At 40.5% G+C, this 20,610-nt stretch overlaps 1 protein-coding gene across 2 annotated transcripts in view; it reads right to left on the reverse strand.

Annotated features, from left to right (window-relative positions):
- Window positions 1-4,996: 4,996 nt before the first annotated feature.
- Window positions 4,997-20,610, reverse strand: part of TSPAN2 (tetraspanin 2) — a 236,155-nt gene continuing 220,541 nt past the window's right edge. For both annotated transcript variants that reach the window (XM_040337388.1, XM_040337387.1), the window contains one exon: window positions 4,997-5,568. In XM_040337388.1, the coding sequence (XP_040193322.1) occupies window positions 5,503-5,568 (66 nt within the window). In that variant the 3' untranslated portion in view covers window positions 4,997-5,502. The remainder of the gene's footprint in view (window positions 5,569-20,610) is intronic.

Here is a 20,610-nt window from a genome sequence, read left to right on the forward strand (position 1 = left end):
GAGGGAAATATGGCGATTCACGAACGTACGTGCGCCCGACGCAGGCTACGCGATGTGCGCATAAGTTGTACGTCCGGCGAAAAAGTGAGTGTATATCAACCAAATTTGGGTAGGTCAGGTAGGAGTCAAAACGTCTATCATGCTTTTACTGTCATTTGATGACCTGTGTTCCTGTTGCAGGTTTTAACTTTTGTCGTCAACAGAAGAGAGAGAGAAAAAAAAAAAAAAGGAGAACTCTAATGGACCCCAAGATAGCCATAAAAACAGACAGGGGGGGGCTAATCCTTCCCCATTCTGAAAAAAAAAATTGTTTTTGGCTTTGCTTTTTGTCTGCACTTTAGGGTCTGCTTTAACAATGATAATATTAATTAATTATTCAGTAACACTCAAACTGTCCATACCTGAAGCATTCACTGCTTGATACATTTTATGGGGCATATTTATAAAGCAGTAAAACTACTTTTCACCAAACATTCATCAGTGGTGAATCATTCACTGTCATTTAAAAAAAAACACATGCACCAGGAAAAGTCACCTGCAGTGAAAGTTTGATGAATGTCGGATTCTCCGTTTTATAAATATACCCCATTTTTCATATATTTAGTATTTCAAAATGTAAGAAGTTTTGCAAAGAGAAAATTGACTTTTCAGGCACATATATTTTATCAATAAAAAACATACATCTTTATTTAGACAATTTTATAAAAGCAGAACAATATTTAAAATCAAACCAGTGGCGGTTGGGACATGCAGGAGACATACAGGGTAGATGGTTGAAGCACACCATGCGGGACATAACAGTAACTATGTAAATTAAACCCTGTAAGCATTACGCTAATGGGACAAAAATGATAATTTTGCCTGGAAGGATAATGGCAAATGACCTATGTAAACCATATAACATTTACAGATGGTAATTCTTTGGGAACATTCCAATGGCCTCCTGGGTCTGGACAATGCCTCCTAAAAAATATGACATCCCCAGATACAGATTTGAACAGTTGTACAGAAATTGAAAGATTGTCCTGTCCAAGTGAGGAAATAGGGGGTTGGTTTGGCCCATTTTAAAGCTTGAAAAACGTCAACACTAATCCATGTTTTATCCAATTATTCCCTTCACCAACAGATGTACGTGATGTCCAACTACACTATATTACCAGCAGTATTGGGACGCCTGCCTTTACACGCACATGAACTTTAATTGCATCCCAGTCTTAGTCCGTAGGGTTTAATATTGAGCTGGCTCAACCTTTTCAGCTATAACAGCTTCAACTCTTCTAGGAAGGCTGTCCACAAGGTTTATGTTATGACCATGCTCCCAGAAGCGCATTTGTGAGGTCAGGCACGGATGTGGACGAGAAAACCTAGCTTGCAGTCTCTTCTCTAATTAATCCCAAAGTTGTTCTGTCGGGTTGAGGTCAGCACTCAAGTTCAGCAGTCAAGTTCCTCCACCCCAAACTCGCTCATCCATGTCTTTATGGACCTTGCTTTGTGCGATGACATGTTGAAACAGGAAGGGGTCATCCCCAAACTGTTCCCACAAAGTTGGGAGCATGAAATTGTCCGAAATGTCTTTGTATGCTGACAACTTAATAGTTCCCCTCACTGTAACTAAGGAGCAAAGTCCGATCCCTGAAAAACAACCCCACACCATAATCTCCCACCACCAAATGCTTTGGACCAGTGTACAAAGCAAGGTTTATAAAAGACATGTATGAGAGAGTTTGGGGTGGAGGAATTGTGGCCTGCATCGAGTCCTGACCTCAACCTGATAGAGGCAATTTAGTTTGCATTTGTTACTCACTCACTCAGAACACCTTTGGGATGAATTAGAGCGGAGACAGAGCCAGGCCTTCTTGTTAGGGCTGGTTCACACTGCAGCATGCTCCGGCTCACAAGAGTCCAGAGCATCCCACTTTGGGTCAGATTTCAGCCCGAATTTTTAGCTGAATTCGGACCTGGAACGGACCAAAAGACACACAGGACTCCTGTGCAATTCGCACCGGAGCCGCTGCAGAGATGTGTGAACCAGCTCTCCATAGCGAGCCAGTCACAAATTCACTAGTGTGAACCCAGCCCAACATCAGTGCCTGACCTTACAAATGTGCTTCTAGAAAAGTAAGGTCAAACATTCCCATAGACACTCCTAAACCTTGTGGACAGCCTTACCAGAAGAGTTGAAGCTGTTATAGCGTCAAAGGGTGGGCCAATTCAATATTGAACCCTACGGACTAAGACTAGGATGCAATTCAAGCTCATGTGCATGTAAAGGCAGGTGTCCCAATACTTTTGGTAATTTAGTGTATATGTAGATAGGGGATTCCACCTAAGCATTTCTCCTAGGGAAACATTTTCCTCACATACATTGTAAGTTGGGGACACCTGTAATAATTATAATTAGCAGTTGATTTTACGTTGTAGTCTCTGCACTGTCTCATAAACCCCCGTACCCGCATTTTGGTCCGTATCTGATGTCCTCTGTTTGCACTAACCTGTTTTTTTGTATTTAACTACCAACTTATGCAAGTAAAGTAACATTTATTGCAACTAAAACTATGATGCTTAAAATTCATTTATGAAGACATCCGTTTTAAGCTTTTTTTTTTAGAGCGCAAAACTGGTTGAGCAGAAAATACCTACTATGGGCTGCAGCAATCCACAGCCGATTGTTACCGTATAGATTATCTATTGGTGTTGTATAAAATTATAACTATGTCAGGGCAGTTAGCAAGTCTTGTGTGTGAAATTTATATACATACAATTTTTTTTTTATATAGTTTGATTTTAAATATTTTTCTGCTTTTATAAAATTGTCTAAAAAGATGTATTTTTTTATTATTGATAAAACATGTGCCTGAAAAATCTATTTTCCCTTTGCAAAACTTCTTGGATTTGATAGGACGTGACAGTATATTGTACTGGTGTCCACAGTGCCACCCTGTGGTGACACTTATTACTTAGTCTATCTAAATAGTTGTTGCAAAATGTATTTATTTTAGTAGATGCCATCTTAAGGGACCTTCCACACATAAGCGTACATTTTGATCAGCTTGGAATCCGTAAACAGCTTCACTGCTGAATCACAGCGAAACAGGACAGGTGTCATTTTTGTGAAATGCCTTTTCGTTCCGCTTCATGGACCCATGTTAGGTCTGTTTACAACCTTTTATCTCGGTCTGAAAAGGATGCAAATCGATTTTTTTTTCTTTTTATGGGGGGGACCTAGGTAGATTTAGAGGTAATCTGATGTAAATGGGCGTGCATCTGTATACATCCATCTACGTATTACTTACTAACATTTAGCATCTGTTTAGTTCCTCCTGAAAACGACTTGACCTGGCCTTGCTTATCGAAGGGTTAAATTGGTGTTTGTGTTTCATTATGTCTGAGATGAGAAGAAAATTAACACTTTTTTTTTTACTAGCTGGCAAATGCAAAATCTGGTGCAGCTCTGCATAAAAAACAGTCAGCTTCCAGGTTCTATATCCAAAGCTTTAATTAACAGCCTTTAAACATAGCCTTACAAGCCGCTCAGTATAGCGATCTCCTCACACGGATGAACGTCCGTTGATCGCGTCACTAGGCTCTTCCCCCACGCGTTACATCACTCGGCACGTGACTTAATCATGGGTTAGCATGGGTAGCAACCCATGATTAAGTCCCGTGCCGAGTGATGTAACGCGTGGGGGAAAAGCCTAGTGACGCGATCAACAGATGTTCATCCGTGTGAGGAGATCGCTATGCTGATCGGCTTGTAAGGCTATGTTCAAAGGCTGTATCTGAAGAGGGGATTCGTGAGTGCATATGCTTTTTTGCTGTTGTCCATGCTTAATCTGTGATCCACAGTATTGCACCATATCCCTTTCCTTTTTTCTTTTTGAGTTATATCGCCCTGAAGCAGCAAGGCGTCCTCATATGCGGTGCCATTTGGAAGCAATCAAGCACCAGTCCACACTTATTAATCTGAAGTTTCAAGGTGTCTGCCTGAGTTTTGTTTGAAAGCTTAACAACACATCAGTCTGTGATAGCAAGTGGGTGTGGAACCCTTTTTGTATTATAAGTACTACTACTCAGAACTGGACATTTGCTACACTTGAGGTTGTTTTTTGCACTTATGGATCATCTCACAATTCATTTGTTTTTTAGTGTGTTTTCTTATTGATACCCTCATGTGTGTGTATTTTTGGTATCAATTCTGCACATATTGTACACCTATTATCAGCAAAAGTTGATTTCAGCGCGTCACAATTTTTCCTTTTTTGTATCATTTTGGTTTTGTACACCTGTGTGTATGCAGCGATATCATTTGGGTATTTGTTGTGTTTTTTTCTTTCAAATTTAATAGTTAGCGCTGTATTACATTTCTCACATGCTTATCAGTACTGCCCATCAGTGCTGCAAATAAGTGCCTCATCATTGGTGTCCATCAGTGCCACCTCATCAGTGTCAATCAATACTGCCTCATCAGTGCCCGTCAGTGAAGGAGAAAACGTATTTACAAAGATTTGTAAATAACATAAAAAAACAAAAACGTTAAAAAAATAAATGGAATAAATAGTATTTTATTTGTAGCGCAAAACTCCAGTGGTAATCAAATACCACCAAAAGAAAGCTCTATTTAAAAAAAAAAAAAAAAAAAAATGTGTTTGGGTACAGCGTCGCATGACCGTACAATTGTCATTCAAAATGCGACAGCGCTGAAAGCTGAAAATTGGACTGATTAGGAAGGGGGAGGGGGGAGTGCCCTGTATTGAAGTGGTGAAACAATTTGAAGTTATAGCTGTGCTCCAGCTTCTGAGTGCACCAGTGTTAAGAAATCTACCCCAAAGTTTGTCCCTGCTAAGCCGATTTTGTTTTACCGTATATGTCTGTCCCTGTTGGAGGAATTTTCCCTCACTTCCTATCACAGTGACCACCCTGGAGGTACAAGGTCCAGTGTTCTGAAGCTACTTCAAGCCACCATTGTGGGTAACGAGTCTATAGAACGAACGGTCAGTGCATTCATCCATGTCACATTTAATAAATCAGGCAAGCATGGCTTTTTTGCAAATAGTTAATATCTTTGTATATAACCAAAAATGCATAAACTAATCTTAAAACATCTACTTTGTTTACAGTAATTTTACAGCAATATTAACATTTCAGTTAAATAATAGAATAAAACTTTAGCTAGATATAAAGATAAGGCCTCAATTTACACCAAAATCAAAAGACGTATTGAAACTTTATACAGTAGCAAATTACATGTTATTGAGACAATTCCTAGAGCATTAACCGTAAAATGCAATATTTAAAAATGGCTACATCATTCAATAACAGTTCCTCAGAGCAACGGCTTTTATAATATATTGCTTAGTTTTATACAAAGCCTAGCTTATATATCATTTTGCTTATTATACATTGCTTGGGTGATAAGGTTTATCCAAGCCGACAGGTGTGTAACAGTCCCTGTGCCAGCAGGTACCACTGTGATGATCTGGGATGGAAGGCACAATAGGCAGATCACAGCATCTCTCTCGAATTGCGGATGGCGCAACAAAGGACCATACTGAAGATCATACCAAAGATCTATGAATAAAAAAAAATATACAAATCCATTAAACCCATAATATATATATATATATATATATATATATATATATATATATATATATATATATATATATATATATATATATATATATATATAAAAATACAACTACATCCTAACAGGTAAATATTACACAAAACAACTTAAAGTGCATTTCAATTTAAAAACAAAAATATCATTTATAGCTGTTTATTAGACCTTCGATACAGTGGTCACAATAGCTTTAATTTTAACACACTATTAGAATACCCTAAGAAATATACCGCTTTCAAATTGATCGTACGATAATCTGATAGTTGGTACACAGCTTTCGAGAGACGATCAGAACAGGTCGTGTGAAATTATCCGATGGGACAAACACAAAAATAATTCTCATTATTCATTGTGTGTAACGAGGCTTAAAGGGTCACTAAAGGAAAATTTTTTTTTTGCTGAAATGACTGTTTACAGGGCATAGAGACATAATAGTTAACTGATTCCTTTTAAAAATGATTAAAAATAGATAAAAAAACAATCATATAATGTGCCTGCAGTGTAGTTTCATTTTGCTGTTGTTTCCTGGTTCTCTGATGTACAGAGAGCCACTAGAGGGCAGTCAGCCAATAGAGAGCAGTGATACTTTGTCTAAAACTCCTCAGCACCAATCCAGTTTAGTTTTACTCACACCTCCTTGATTAGTGACCACCGTGAGAAATCTCCCAGTACTGTGGTCATCAGGAAACAGGCAACCAGGAAGTGTCCAGAACAGAGAGGATTTACAGCAACATGAATGCAAAAACGAACAATGAGGACATGAAACCAGGACTGCAGCAAGGTAAAGGAAGCTATTTAGCTAAAAAAAAAAATTCCTTTAGTGACCCTTTAAGAACATTTTCAGCAAGTATAGAAAAATACAGTACATACTGATCTTGCAAGAAATGTAGTGTCCTGGCCATGTGAGATGAAAAGAAAGGACAAACAGCCTTATCTTTCTTGTGTAAACTACTAGCTCCATCAATCCAACATGCAATGAATATAAACTAAAGCATAAAGTCCAGACTGTGTGATAACCATGGCTCCCGCCACAGACACACTGGACTGGAAGTGTTTTTTTTTGCAGGATTACCACAGGTAAAAGCCTTGAACAATTAAAACTAACACAGATACATAGCCAGGACTGGTAAGCTACAATATATCTAAATGTATTTTGCGTTTTAGTTCAGATTCTTTTCAACCGCCCTATAGCAGTGGCTATGCGCAGGATCACATTATATATATATATATATTAGACACATATATACACACACACTTTTGCGTAGGGTCATGGGGAACCCCATCTCCAGAGTCCCCTGAGCACTTAAAACCATGTCAATTGTGGGGCTTGAGCAGTGATGGGAACCTGTGCTTTTTCATCTTTTTTTTTTTTCCCCTCCATTTTCCAGTTTAAGGTCGCATGTACTCGCAGGTCCACTCGCCGGTGGGTCAAACTTGCATAATAAAAAGGCACAGTAAAACAATTATAGAACATGAACAAAGAAATAGATATTGGTTTGCCAAACCAGCTCAAAGAGCATGTGTAGATGAAAAACATGCCCAATATTAATCCATAAGAAAGTGTACTGTGAACTAAAATGGCAGAATGAATATTTTTATTTAGTTGAGGTGTTGTAAGGGAAAGTTAACACAAAATGAAAATAAGGGACGAAGGAGGAAAATGTGGATGAACCAAGAGTTGGGAGAAGAGAGAAAAAAGAAAGGGAGATTTTTATTACAAATATCAGTGACTTGTAGATATGATATTTAAAGGTCTCAAGGTAAAATACCCCTGGGAGGGGGTAGAGAGATGAGCAAAAGCGTTTATTAGAGCCTAAACTCTCAACCAGTCATGCTAAGTGATGCCTTGAAAAAGATGTAGACAGGCCTTAATGGAACGTGTGAAGCAAGCTTTCTATCCCTCAACTAAAGACTGAAAAGCTGCTGCATAATCAGAGAAAACCCATTATTAAATCCAGTAGAAGCAGTTTATTTTTTTTATTTCTGTTTTGTCTTATAGAGAGGAGGTCAGATCCTCCATGTGTATATTGCTGCTTATTTTGGAGTACCATTGGCAAAGGCTGGGATTCACACCTATGCATTTATAGTGCTTTTTGCAGATTTGCACTACAGTCCATTTAACATGGTTTCCTATGGAACACCCATAGGAAACCATGTTAAATGGACTGTAGTGCAAATCTGCAAAATGCAAAAAGCACTAAAACTGCATAGATGTGAATACAGCCTTATAGTGGACAGATTGGGTTGGTTCCAGTTACATAGGATACAGGCCTTTGCTGCATTTAGAGGGATAAAGATTTTTTTTATATCCGAATTTGAGAATAGGCACGAGGTGAAGTAAACAAGCTGGCAGATTATTTTCAAGGTATATGCCTGTAAAATGGAAGATTACAGGTAGGATTTGGGACCAGAATTTTTGGATAATAGGGCAGTTCCACAAAATATGTACAAGGTCCCCGTATGGAGCTTTACATCTCAAGCACCTGCCATCAGTGTCTTTATATAGTAAAAGCAAGCCATTTTCGAAGGGGTCCTGTACCACCTGGTCATGATTTTATAATGGAGTTCTTGAAATATGTTACAGATGGATGACTCGTGAAAAGAAAATTACATGTTCTCTTTGCTGTTCTGTGAAGGACCTTTGTAAATTCCCAATTTTTACTGAAATTTTGGGGGGCAGCTTAAGTTTCAAAAAGAAGTGCAAAGATCTTTGAATCCTAGTTGGGAAAGATCTGGTATTTGCCCAGTGTCTAGCACGGGACTGACTCTTGAATCTAAATATTACAAAATGTTATTGTTTCAACAAAAATAAGTTAGGGTGTCCAATGATTGTGGTCATTGGCAATGGGTAGACTGGAATTCCCCATTTCTTCATCAAAGGGAGAAAAGCTTTCAGCATACATCCAATTGATGGATATTTTGCCTGGCGTTGCCCTGGCGGGCCAGCCCACGGGGCTCCCTCTATAAGGAAGGGTAGATAATCTTGTTCGATGGAAATCCACAATATGGATTGTTTATTACAATGCCAGTCCGTAATACAGGCCAAGTGTGTGGCGGTGTAAGAACGGACGAGATCTGGAAAACCTACTCCCAAATTACAATACATCTTTATGGATTCAGGAAGATGTCCTTCCTTCATCTGACCTGACAATCCTGGATGGATGCCAAAAGGACACTTTCAGATTTTACTGGAATTTGAAAAGGTAATTATTTCTTAAAATAGAATAAAATAATCTTAAACATAACAAATTAGTTAGTGGTCCGAGGGATCCCTGAAACGAGGTCTCCTAGGAGGGGGCAACCACCCTCTTGCCCCTTTTGGTGGCAGGGGTAGATAGTACATAGGCCCCCCCATGCCGACACCACCTAGAAGCCAAGAAACATGCAGGCTGCGATCAACGTAGCAGGGGGGGCTGCAATGTGTGATACGATCTGGTTATGGGAGTACCATCTACATACGTGTTGTACTGGGCTTGTTTGCGCCGGAAGTAGGTAATTTTTTATGTAAAATGAACCAGCAGAGTAAACTAGGCACGAGGGCTGCCTACCTGGTGCCTTACAGTCTTTGCACTGCAAAATTCCAGGTCCTGCTACTACTGCACAAGGAGAAAGTAAAAGTATCGTTTTCTGGTGAAGCCAGGATAGACTTGAATTTTCAAGGATCACATAGGGGGTGGTCTGGGGTAAAATCTAAAGTGTTCAACAAGGACTGTAATGTATTGACTTTTTTTAAACATTTATTCTAAAAAATATTACTACATATTCTACAAATGTTTACCTGTTTTTTAATGAAGCCATTTATAAAGAATATATTTCCTATAGTAGAATCATCTTGGGAGATATCGACGTTATTTACTTAGAAGCCAGCTGTGTAGCCATTTTAGTGCATTTATAAGAGAATGAATGGATTTATCATAATTCCGTTTAATGATTTGAAATGAGTGCACCTGTTTCTGCGCTCTAGCAGATTAACATGTTTCTATTCAATATGGAGGAATGATCTATGTAGTCATGACGCTAAAAACAAAACATGAGTGTTTAAAGGAAACATTATATTGGCATTTCTTATCAAGATGAGTGGCTGACTGCAATTTGAAGTATTAGATTACATGGATGGATTAATTGTACCCAAAATGCAATAAGCTTAATCAGAATTAAAGGGCAAAAGGTTAAGTACATGGAAGTCTGTTAATGTTTTACGGTAAGAAAGCACTCTGGGGGATACAAGGAGCCCAACATTCACCACAATCTTTTTTGATCAGCATTCACTTTATATATCAAGCCAAACTAGTGAACATTCACCCAGTAAACATGACATTTGGAAACACCTGTTTCCAATAGGAAAAGGTATTGTCTGTAACATTTGCCTTATGCAAGAACAGAGTGAATGTCATCGTCCCTGCACATTCCCCTGACATCTCCTCACACTGGGTTTAACGAAAAAAGTTTATGCATAAACCTCTGAGCATTTTAGGCTCGGTATTATGGCAAAGGTCTAGAAATATCAGTAAAAACAGACTAAAGTGAATTCTAGGGCTAACAAATGCAATAAACTACCCACATTTTTGGTAAAATATATAATAGATGAGGTTGCACTGAGTAAACAGTTACCCAACATTAGCCTGGCGGTTCGCCCGGCAATCGGTTTGCGGCAAACTTTGCTCGTTCGCGGAACAGGTTGACATCTTGCAATATTTACGCCCGTCTGCAATTTTACATTGAGAAGAACTTTGACCCATGACACATCCATCAGGTGGTACAAGACAGCCACTTGAGACATTTCAGCACATGGATATACCCCCTACCTTATAAATAGACCTGATCTGGTGGGCATTTTACAATCTGCTTTTTGTTAGTGCAGGGAGAGGTTGCTGTGTGGAGCAGGGACAGGCTGTATTGAAACAAATCACTAGCTAAAAGGTCCACAAAAGTCCTTTTAAGGACTGGTATAGGTGTACTATTGTTTGGTGTGTGTATAGGGGTGTAATACACTTATAATATACTAACATAGAAAGCATATTATAGTGGATTTGTATTGTGCAGCATTATGACTGGTGTATTTGGGTACTGCAGATTTTTTTTTCTGTTTTGCTGCTTTACCTCTTGCTACACACAATGACAAACGATACTGGAAAAAAAGTTTTATAACTGGTGTGATACATTCTGCTTGTCAGTGTAGGGAGAGGTTGCTGTGTGGAGCAGGGACAGACTGTAGTGACACAAATCGTTAGCCAACAGGTCCACAAAAGTCCTTTTAAGGACTGGTATATGTGTACTATTGTTTGGTGTGCAGTATATAGGGGTATAATACACCAGGGGTTGACAAATTTGCTTGGAATCTAGGAGCCAGGTAAAAAAGTTAGGAGCCAGAAAACGCGCCCCGTCCCGACGAGCTTGCGTGCAGAAGCGAACACATACGTGAGCAGCGCCCGCATATGTAAACGGTGTTCAAACCACACGTGAGGTATCACCGCGATTGGTAGAGCGAGAGCAATAATTCTAGCCCTAGTCCTCTGTTACTCAAAACATGCAACCTGTAGATTTTTTTTAAACGTCGCCTATGAAGACTTTAAAGGGTAAAAGTTTGTCGGCATTCCACGAGCGGACACAATTTTGAAGCGTGACATGTTGGGTATGAATTTACTCAGCGTAACATTATCTTTCATAATATATAAAAAAAAAATGGGGATAACTTTACTGTTGTCTTATTTTTTAATTAAAAGTGTAATTTTTTCTCAAAAGACCGCTGCGCAAATACGGCGTGACAGAAAGTATTGCAACGATCGCCATTTTATTCTCTAGGGTGTTAGGATAAAAAATATATATAATGTTTGGGGGTTATAATTAGAGGGAAGAAGATGGCAGTGAAAATAGTGAAAAATAACATTAGAATTGTTGTTTAACTTGTAATGCTTAACTTGTAATACCAACGGCTCACCACCAGATGGCACCAGCTCACAAAAAAAAAAAATGTATTCACGTTTTGCTGCTTTACCTCAGTTACACACAGACAAAAGTTACTGAAAAAAAGTTTTATAACTAGTGCGATAAACCAATGGCCCCCCAAAACGACAGATTGAAGCGGGGTGTTATATACCTTCTTCCACATATACAGTGCTTCTCTAGAGACTTTTGTCACAGGGTAATTTAAAAAATGACAGGGAGAGGAAGAGACAGGCCCTTCCGCAGGGGTGGTAGGGGTAGGGCAGGAGCACCAGGCCGGAGCCAAAGTGGGAAGTGGCACAAGGTGCGTTCGATTAAGTCAAAGGACGCACCACACTTGGTTGAGTGGCTCGCCACCAACACCACCATATATCCTCCGCTTTAGTCACAGGAATTATATTACCGATCCATCAGACATTTCCGATGCGCAGCCATTCTTGGCATTGGATCAGGAAGAGGTAGCAACAGCCACAACTCAGCATTTTGACGACAGTACCCAGATCAGCCCAAGGAGGTTGGTCCCCACTGTTGCTGCCTACTCCGAGATCTGTTAGTGGTGGGGAAGGTGATGTCGATGACGATGTGTCTACAGACGTCACGTGGGTACCCACAAGAGAGGAAGAGGAGCGGAGTTCAGAGAGAGAGATGGACCAGCAGATAGGTAGGAGAAGCAGGCCGAACTTACATTGCACAGGAGGGACAAACCAGACTCCTAATGTATCAGGAGCAAGCCATCAACCATGTACGGTCACATCTGGCTCTCCCAGGACGCCGGCCCATGGCTCCACGGTGTAGGCTTTTTTTTTTTTTTTTTTAACGTGTCCGCTGCTGACAATGGTGTTGCCATCTGCAGCCTTTGCAGTCACTTTTTTCTATATCCGGTGAATGCCTAATGTACCACCAGCCACAGAATACAAAGTTGTTTGCTGTCAGGTGAATGCCTGTGGGCTAATTTTTGGGGCCTGTACTGGCCGACACTTTACTTCTGTATCCGGTGAATAGCTTAATGTACCACCAGCCACAGAATACAAAGTTTTTTGCTGTCAGGTGAATGCCTGTGGGCTAATTTTTGGGGCCTGTACTGGCCGACACTTTACTTCTGTATCCGGTGAATGCTTAATGTACCACCAGCCACAGAATACAAAGTTGTTTGCCGTCAGGTGAACGCCTGTTGGCTAATTTTTGGGGCCTGTACTGGCCGACACTTTACTTCTGTATCCGGTGAATAGCTTAATGTACCTCCAGCCACAGAATACAAAGTTGTTTGCTGTCAGGTGAACGCCTGCCGGCAAATTTTTGGGGCCTGTAATGGCCGGCACTTACTTCTGTATCTGTTTTTTCGCTTAATACTTCTGGTAGATCAGTGTCCATGTTGTGGGACTATTTGTGCACAGCTAGTAAGTATTTTGTGGCTACAAATATGACCTGCTGGTTTTTAATGTTCGCCTGCCATAAAGTCAATGGGGCTCGCCGCGAACATTTGAGAAAGTTTGCGGTTAGCGTTCGCGAACCGCCCCGTCAGATGTTCGTCCATCACTACCCAACATGTTAAAATTTGTGCGCGCCTGTGAAATGGCGACAAACTATATTTGCTATAGAGGACGCTTCAAAAGCCCCCTATACATCATCAGTTTAGTGTTGCAGAGGAGGCCTTGTGCTAGAATTTTCGCTCTCACTCTGACGCACGCAGCGATATCTAATATGTGTATTGCAAGCAGTGTTTTCATGCGTAGGCGCTCCTGACGCATATGTTTATGTTCGTATGTGTAAATATGTGGGGGGACCACAATTTTTTTTTGGGGGGGGGGGGATTTATTGTGCTCGGGTGCAACGTTATTTTTGGGAAGTTTGCTTACCTATTGTTCTTCACTTAGGGACAAAAAAAATCCCCTAGGTGATAATTTTTAGGTGGCATGTTCTCTTTAATGAGACATGCAGGATCTACAAGACCCTGTCCGTATCCTCTGGACTCCACTGAATATACTCCAATGCACATCACACTGCAATACATCCCTTTCTGACAATGCTAGCCAGGGAAAATGATCGGGTGACCCGGAAGTGACGCCATACATTTTGCTTTCCGAATCACAGCAAGAAGGGGAGGAGAGCGCTCTTCTCCCTCCCCTCAACCTGCCATGTCAGTCCCGGGCCCGCAGATGGGCAAGCGAAATCCAGAATACATGGCAAGGGTCGCCGATACCGGGGTATGTATGGAAGCAATTGGGCAGCAGCGGTGCCACCCAAATGCTTCCATTTGACGGGCAGGAGTGCCTGTCAGTATACACACGATCCCAGTGGCAAAACTAGGTTAAAGGTTAAACTAATAAATTCAAATAAAGTGACCAGAATAAATGGAATACAACAAATGAGAAAACTGCAATCCGCAATGTGCTTGAATAGAAGCAACAACAGATTACAAAAACTGCACTGCAAATTAACTGTCTGGATCCGATTGGGGAATGTGAGGAGGCTGAGGGGACATTAAATACCAATGCTACCTATTTAAAATTTTTGTAATATGCAGCATTGGGGGGTTAATGTACTGTCACTGCTGGTCACTAATGCATTAGTGATTAACTAGTGGCAGTTAATTAACCCCTTTGTGCTGCTTTAGTGGCACCAGTGACAGGCTTAACTGCAGTTAATTTGCAGGGCTTAGTTCTCACTTTTGCGCGACGTACACACTTTGTTGGTTCCTCCTCGGTGGCTCCTCTAGATTGCAGGCACCGCTTCGGCAGCAGCTCTCTATGCTCCTCCCATTCTGCCTCCGGCCGTGAGTGATGTCACGCCATTAGGACGGGACTAAGCAGCAGTGCCTTCATAGGGGGAGTGAAGCGCTGACAGGGAATGGCTGGGGCAGTTGACGATCTGTCTAGGCTTGTGCCGGAGCGCACTCGACACATTACAGTAAAAGGTACAGTTTTCATAGATGATTAGCAGTGCCGGCTAGTGTGTACTGTGAAGCACACTGCTCGCACTTCACCTGCACCCCCCCCCCCTCTCCAGCAAATTGTACCACTCAGGGTATGCGCTCCTTCTGCCCCTGCTTTGTACCGGCCTTGACTTCAATCACCATAAAAGAGACATGCACTTTACCACTTAAGCCCCAGAAGATTTGGCTGCTCAATGACCATGCCATTTCTTGCGATACGGCACTGCGTCACTAACTGACAATTGCTTGGTCGCGTGACGCTGTACCCAAACAAAATTGACGTCCCACAAATAGAGCTTTCTTTTGGTGGTAATTTATCTCCGCGGTTTTTATTTTTTGTGCTATAAACCAAAAAAGCACAAAAAAACCCCCACAATATTTTGTACTTTTTGCTATAATAAATATCCCCAATTATAGCGTCTAAAAAAATAGGAGAAAGCTTTATGGCTATTTTTCATAAAAAAATGAACTAGTAATGTCGGCAAGCAGCAATTTTTATTGCGACTGCAACATCATGGCGGACAGATCAGACAATTTTGACACATTTTTGGGACCATTAAATATTACACACGATCAGTGCTTTAAAAATGCACTGATTACTGTATAAATGTCACTGGCAGGGAAGGAGTGAACACTAGAGGGCGATCAAGGGGTTAACTGTGTGCTAACTGTAGGGACTGGAGGAAATGACAGATAGTTGTTCCTAGCTAGTAGGTCATCGTGACCACCGGTCACACGCATTGGCACCCCCAAAGTGCAATGGGCACGCGTGCCTGCTATCCCACTTAAAAAGGGACCAACGTACAGCTATGATGGTTCGCGGGATCATGCCAACCTGCCGCAGTATAATGATGGCAGCTGGTCGACAAGTGGTTAACCAATGTTATCAAATTCAAAAAGTTCATCCACATATCAGTGCTAATCAACCACCACCTCTTAGAAGCTACTTCAATGGACCACCACACCAGTAAGCAAACAGGCTGCTTACCGAGTGGTTTGGCCTCGCCAGCAAGACCCTGGTCAGATTGAAGTTTATGATTATATTATGTGCCGTAGGTGATCTTATAAAAAGCTTCTGTAAGACGTCCCATTTCAGCATTTCCTTAAAGACGCAAGTGGCCGAAATGTCAGAGAAGTCCAGGCAGTGACGTTGTCGCACACGCCCACAGTCCAGAGCGGCGTGTGCCATTTCAGCCCTATGTATAGTCATGCAAGTGTGCAATCTGATTAAATAAAACATGTTTAAAAGATTTATGTACTATGGAGATCTTTTCTTTCATGTGCTAATGTGATTGCAGCTTGCCGTGTGGACACACACACACACACACACACATACAGCTGATACCGGAGTGATTGCTTCTGAGGTCTGATTACCCATAGTTTATCTTCACCAGAGGCCAGTTTTAGTGAATTGACATTGCCAGAGATAAAAGCAAGCATGTTTGGGCCTTGCTGGTGATGCAAAAACCAACTGGTGAGCAATCTATTTGCTTACTGGTGTGGTGGAGGTCCATCGAAGTAGCTGCCAAGAGGCAGTCGGTGACTAGCACGGATATGTGAATTCATTTTTTGAATTTGACAACTTTTGGTTAAGTGTACAAGTCACTTTTATGGTCATTGAAGTGGAAGCAGCGGTGAAGGGGTAGCAGTAAATCCGCTCCCCTTCACATTTATGAAATTTTGCACAATATATGGGATAGAGTCGTGTTTGTTATTGGTAAAAATAGGAAAATAAACACTTTTGTTTTCGACCAGTACTTTACAAACTATATTTGTATTAAACCATTGATCACATACTTCACTATTGGTGTGGTCTATATGCTACAGTGCCCATGTGGCCTCCAGTATTGGGGCGGACCAAATGGGCTTTGCAAGTTAGGCTAAATGAGCACATAAGCAACACCAGAAAGGGCTTTAAGAACCATTTAATCTCCAGACATTATGTGAGGTTCTAATGCACCTTGTATTTTGTGTTTATCATATGGGTTGTGGATGACAATGCATCACAATCTACTCATGTTTACCATTTTCATTTATTCTATTTTTTTGTACACCTAAATCAGTTTGCTTTGGGTTAATAAGCAGGCTTTATGCATGCAATCATATAATATATACATACAATTTTTGTGATGGGAGACACTGTGGTTTGCTTCATATCTTTGTTCCAGCTGCAGTTCCTTCATTGACCACACCACTATGCGCTAATTGCGCATCACCGTCCGTTGTTTGGGAGCAAGTGCGGCAAAGTAAGCCACAAGGGGACACTGTCCTGTCTCCTAATATTGTGTGAGTTTGGATATTGGGGTTCCCAGTGGCATGGGGAGCATTGTCCGTTCGGGATGGTGCCTCCGCACAATTGTAATCTTTTTATTGCAATAGGAGCCGCTTGCGGCTCCCAATGCGCATGTGCTGTGCTATACTGACTGGCCAGATTGACGTCAGACGTTCTGACATCATTTGAGCGGGATACATATAAAGAACCAGCCGGCAGTTCTCTCCAGGCGCTCTGGGGAGTGTACTAGCTGGCTATACGGTCCAGCACAGTTAGTCCCAAGGATCCCCCTTCTTGCGGTAGCAGGGTAGGCTATATCCACGATCAATTATACTGATGCAATTGTTTATATCAATAGGCAGGGCTCAACATAATATCCTTTATCCTTTCCTTGTATACCAGATTGACCATAATATAGGAGCCTTTTGTTTGGCACTCCTCTACTGCCATCTGGTGGCCGATTTTGGGACCAATCTGCACTAATAGGATATACCTTACTGCGCTCAATTTGAGGTAATTTTATAGTAATTTTTGGTTTATTGCGCACTTGTTGAATAAAAAGTGGCCATTATGGCCCTAAAAAACAAGGCCATTATTATAGTAAGGATACACTGTTTATTATTTACAGACTTTACATTATATTGGGGAATTTCTGGGACTGCAGTGAGGGGTGTTTATGCAGTTTGTTTCGTGTGAAAGGGTATACAGCCAATAGATTATTATGGTGACAATTGCGACTCACCAGGGCCCAGTAATATACTAAGTTTTCTAATTTTTATTTTTACCTAGAATTACTGCTCTCCATCAATGTACCACCCATAGTGGTTGATGGTCTGGAACTTATTGGTTTCCTTCCCCTAATACCACAATCTTGGGGGGTGGGTATTGTTGACCAACAGCTGGCCCATAGTCTGAGGCATGTACCATTTTCTCCCACAAAAAGCACCTTTTTTGGTGAGTATGCATACCTGAATACTTTTGTTATCTGCAAATCTCATGTTTTAAATGCAGGCTACTTGGTAGCATTTCAGTTTATTATATTATATATATTCTAATCAAAGTCTATTTATTACTTTTCTTAAAAATCTAGAAGCTCCTGAAGAAGCGATGTATACAAAATCACGAAACATGTCGAGCGGCTTTTTAATGCTCTAAGGACCGATTTCATCCAGGACCCATTACTCCACCCAGGGCGAGACCTGTATTGCGTTACAGCAAGCCTTGAGGCTACAGAGTATTTCTCTTGGAGAGACCGGATTTGGTTTCTTTTTTGTATATTATGATTTATCATATCCCATTGGTTGTTACGCAGATAAACAGTACCTATAACCATGGAAGTAAATAGATATAATGTGGTGTGACTAAAAACGTGTAAAATGATATATAGTAAAAGGGTGAAATCAACACCAAAAATAGCAATCAAAAATAGTGAGATATATTCAAGATGCAAACAACGTCAGAGGTTGTGTGTCGAAAACATGAATGTGTAAGTGATAGAGCAACTGTGAAAAATGAGATATAGCAATCTTCATAAAGGTGAGTTGCAAAAGTCCAAAACCATTATCACTAAACAGTTCATCAGTGGACATCCAAATGGGGGGAGGGGGGGGGGGAGGCCTGTCCCAAGTCACGCTATATTCAATACTTCAAGCGATCTATGTATAAATGGTGTGCTGTAGAGAGTATCACCCGGGAGGGCCTTCACTGTTGGGCAGGGGGAGAAATAAATACTCTTACCGGACGTTGCAGCAGTTGATCTGACAAAAGCTTTTTTCCAGTGGAGAGAAGGAGGCGTCCTGTAGATCCAGTCCATTCAAGTCTTTGGTGTGAATTAAGCGCAGGTGATCCACCACCGTACAATGAGTTGGGTCCACAATGGAGGGTAAGAGTATTTATTTCTCCCCCTGCCCAACAGTGAAGGCACTCCCAGGTGATACCCTCTACAACACACTATTTAAACATAGATCGCTTGAAGTATTGAATATAGCGTGACTTGGGACAGGTCTCCCCCCATTTGGATGTCCACTGATGAACTGTTTAGTGATAATGGTTTTGGACTTTTGCAACTCACCTTTATGAAGGTGGTCAACAATACCCACCCCCCAAGATTGTGGTATTAGGGGAAGGAAAAGTAGAAACCAATGAGTTCCAGACCTTTATGAAGATTGCTATATCTTATTTCTCACAGTTGCTCTATACCACCTACACATTCATCTTTTAGACACACAACCTCTGACGTTGTTTGCATCTTGAATATATCTCACTGTATTTTTGATTGCTATTTTTGGTGTTAATTTCACCCTTTTGCTATATATCATTTTATGCGTTTTTCGTCACACCACATTATATCTATTTACTTCCATGGTTATAGGTACTGTTTATATGCGCAACAACCTATGGGATATCACATTCGTATAATTTGTTACTTTCACATATGGAATGGTTATATTCTATATTTTCACCTATATTGATTCTATATTGATGGTTTGGTTCCATTTATTCTCATTCACAGCGCTACACTTTTAATTTTATTGTACTATTACAATTTTTGTCTGATTGTTGTGTTTAGCAGCTATTTCTTCTGTTTGGCGCAATATCTGATATTTTGATTATTATGATTTAGCATGTGTAGAGGTATTCATGTATTTAGTTATGAATTATTAAAATTACAATTGTTTATCTGTATGTGCCTACAAAGTCCATCTTTTTTAAAAGAACACTCTTATGTTTTTTTCTCCAACCCATTATGTGAGGTTCATCAATTAGGAAAATCTCCAAATTGGAGATGAAATTTGAAATTGACCTATAAAAAGGTCACGTTCTTTATCCCACATGGTTTACAAATGGATGTTGATGTGAATGCCTTTATAGATATTTCATAAAATATCCCCCCTCTCCTTTTGTTTCATCACACTCCCAGTGATAGCCAAATAGAAAATGTAATCTAGTCTGTAATCTTTTATCCTAGTCTCTTGTTCAAATTCCCTGTTCTCTCGCTTGACAAATTCAATACTGTGGGTATTGTGTTGCTGTTATTATTCCTGTTGGGAAATGAATAAGACAATTATGTCTTATAAAATTGTCATTTTAAAATTTTACATTTTTTGTACTTGTATGATGGAAGCAATTCTGTGTGGCCAATCCTCGCTCGGAGTTGCAACTCCGGTCTAAAGGGGAATTAATTTCCCTTTTTTGTACATGAAGTTCTGTATTACTATATAGTTTCCTATTATGGCCAACACTGACTCTTGGTAGTTAGTTGCCATATTAAAGTTTTGACCATTAGATGGCCTTACAATATCCAGATGGCCTGGAGGCTCCACTAGGGAATTTAACTTCCGTTATCGTTAGATTTATAAATGTAATTTTTAATAGATAATTTTGAGGTATGACACCCATATTGATGGCGGGTTTCTATCTAACTGCTCGGTCTGTTTATTCGTGCCTGCCCGTGAATTATAAGATATGGAATAATATAGATTATGCACAGACATTTAAATCAAGGCTTGGTCATTCTTTGGATAGATGCTTTCCAGTCTCAAGTGGCTGGGATTTATAGGAAGGAGGCTTGGTTGCCGTTTAGGAACGCCAGCCTGCAGCTCAGATCGAGGCTTGGTCACATATTATGCCTATATATAGCGATGCCGCCCGTTCCCCCCCGGATGACGCCATGTGTGATGGAATGCATAAGGTAGAGCAATGTGCTCATGTCATCGTGTGTTCTCAGTCTCAGAAGTGCGGATGGCCTGCTGTATGTTTGGCCAGTGAGAATTTTTCTTAGAGCCATTTACGATTTATGGATGTAGGTGCAATTTTAATAAGTTGAGTCAAAAGGTTTTA

This window comes from Rana temporaria, chromosome 2 (genome assembly GCF_905171775.1).
Source record: "Rana temporaria chromosome 2, aRanTem1.1, whole genome shotgun sequence".
NCBI lineage: Eukaryota > Metazoa > Chordata > Amphibia > Anura > Ranidae > Rana > Rana temporaria.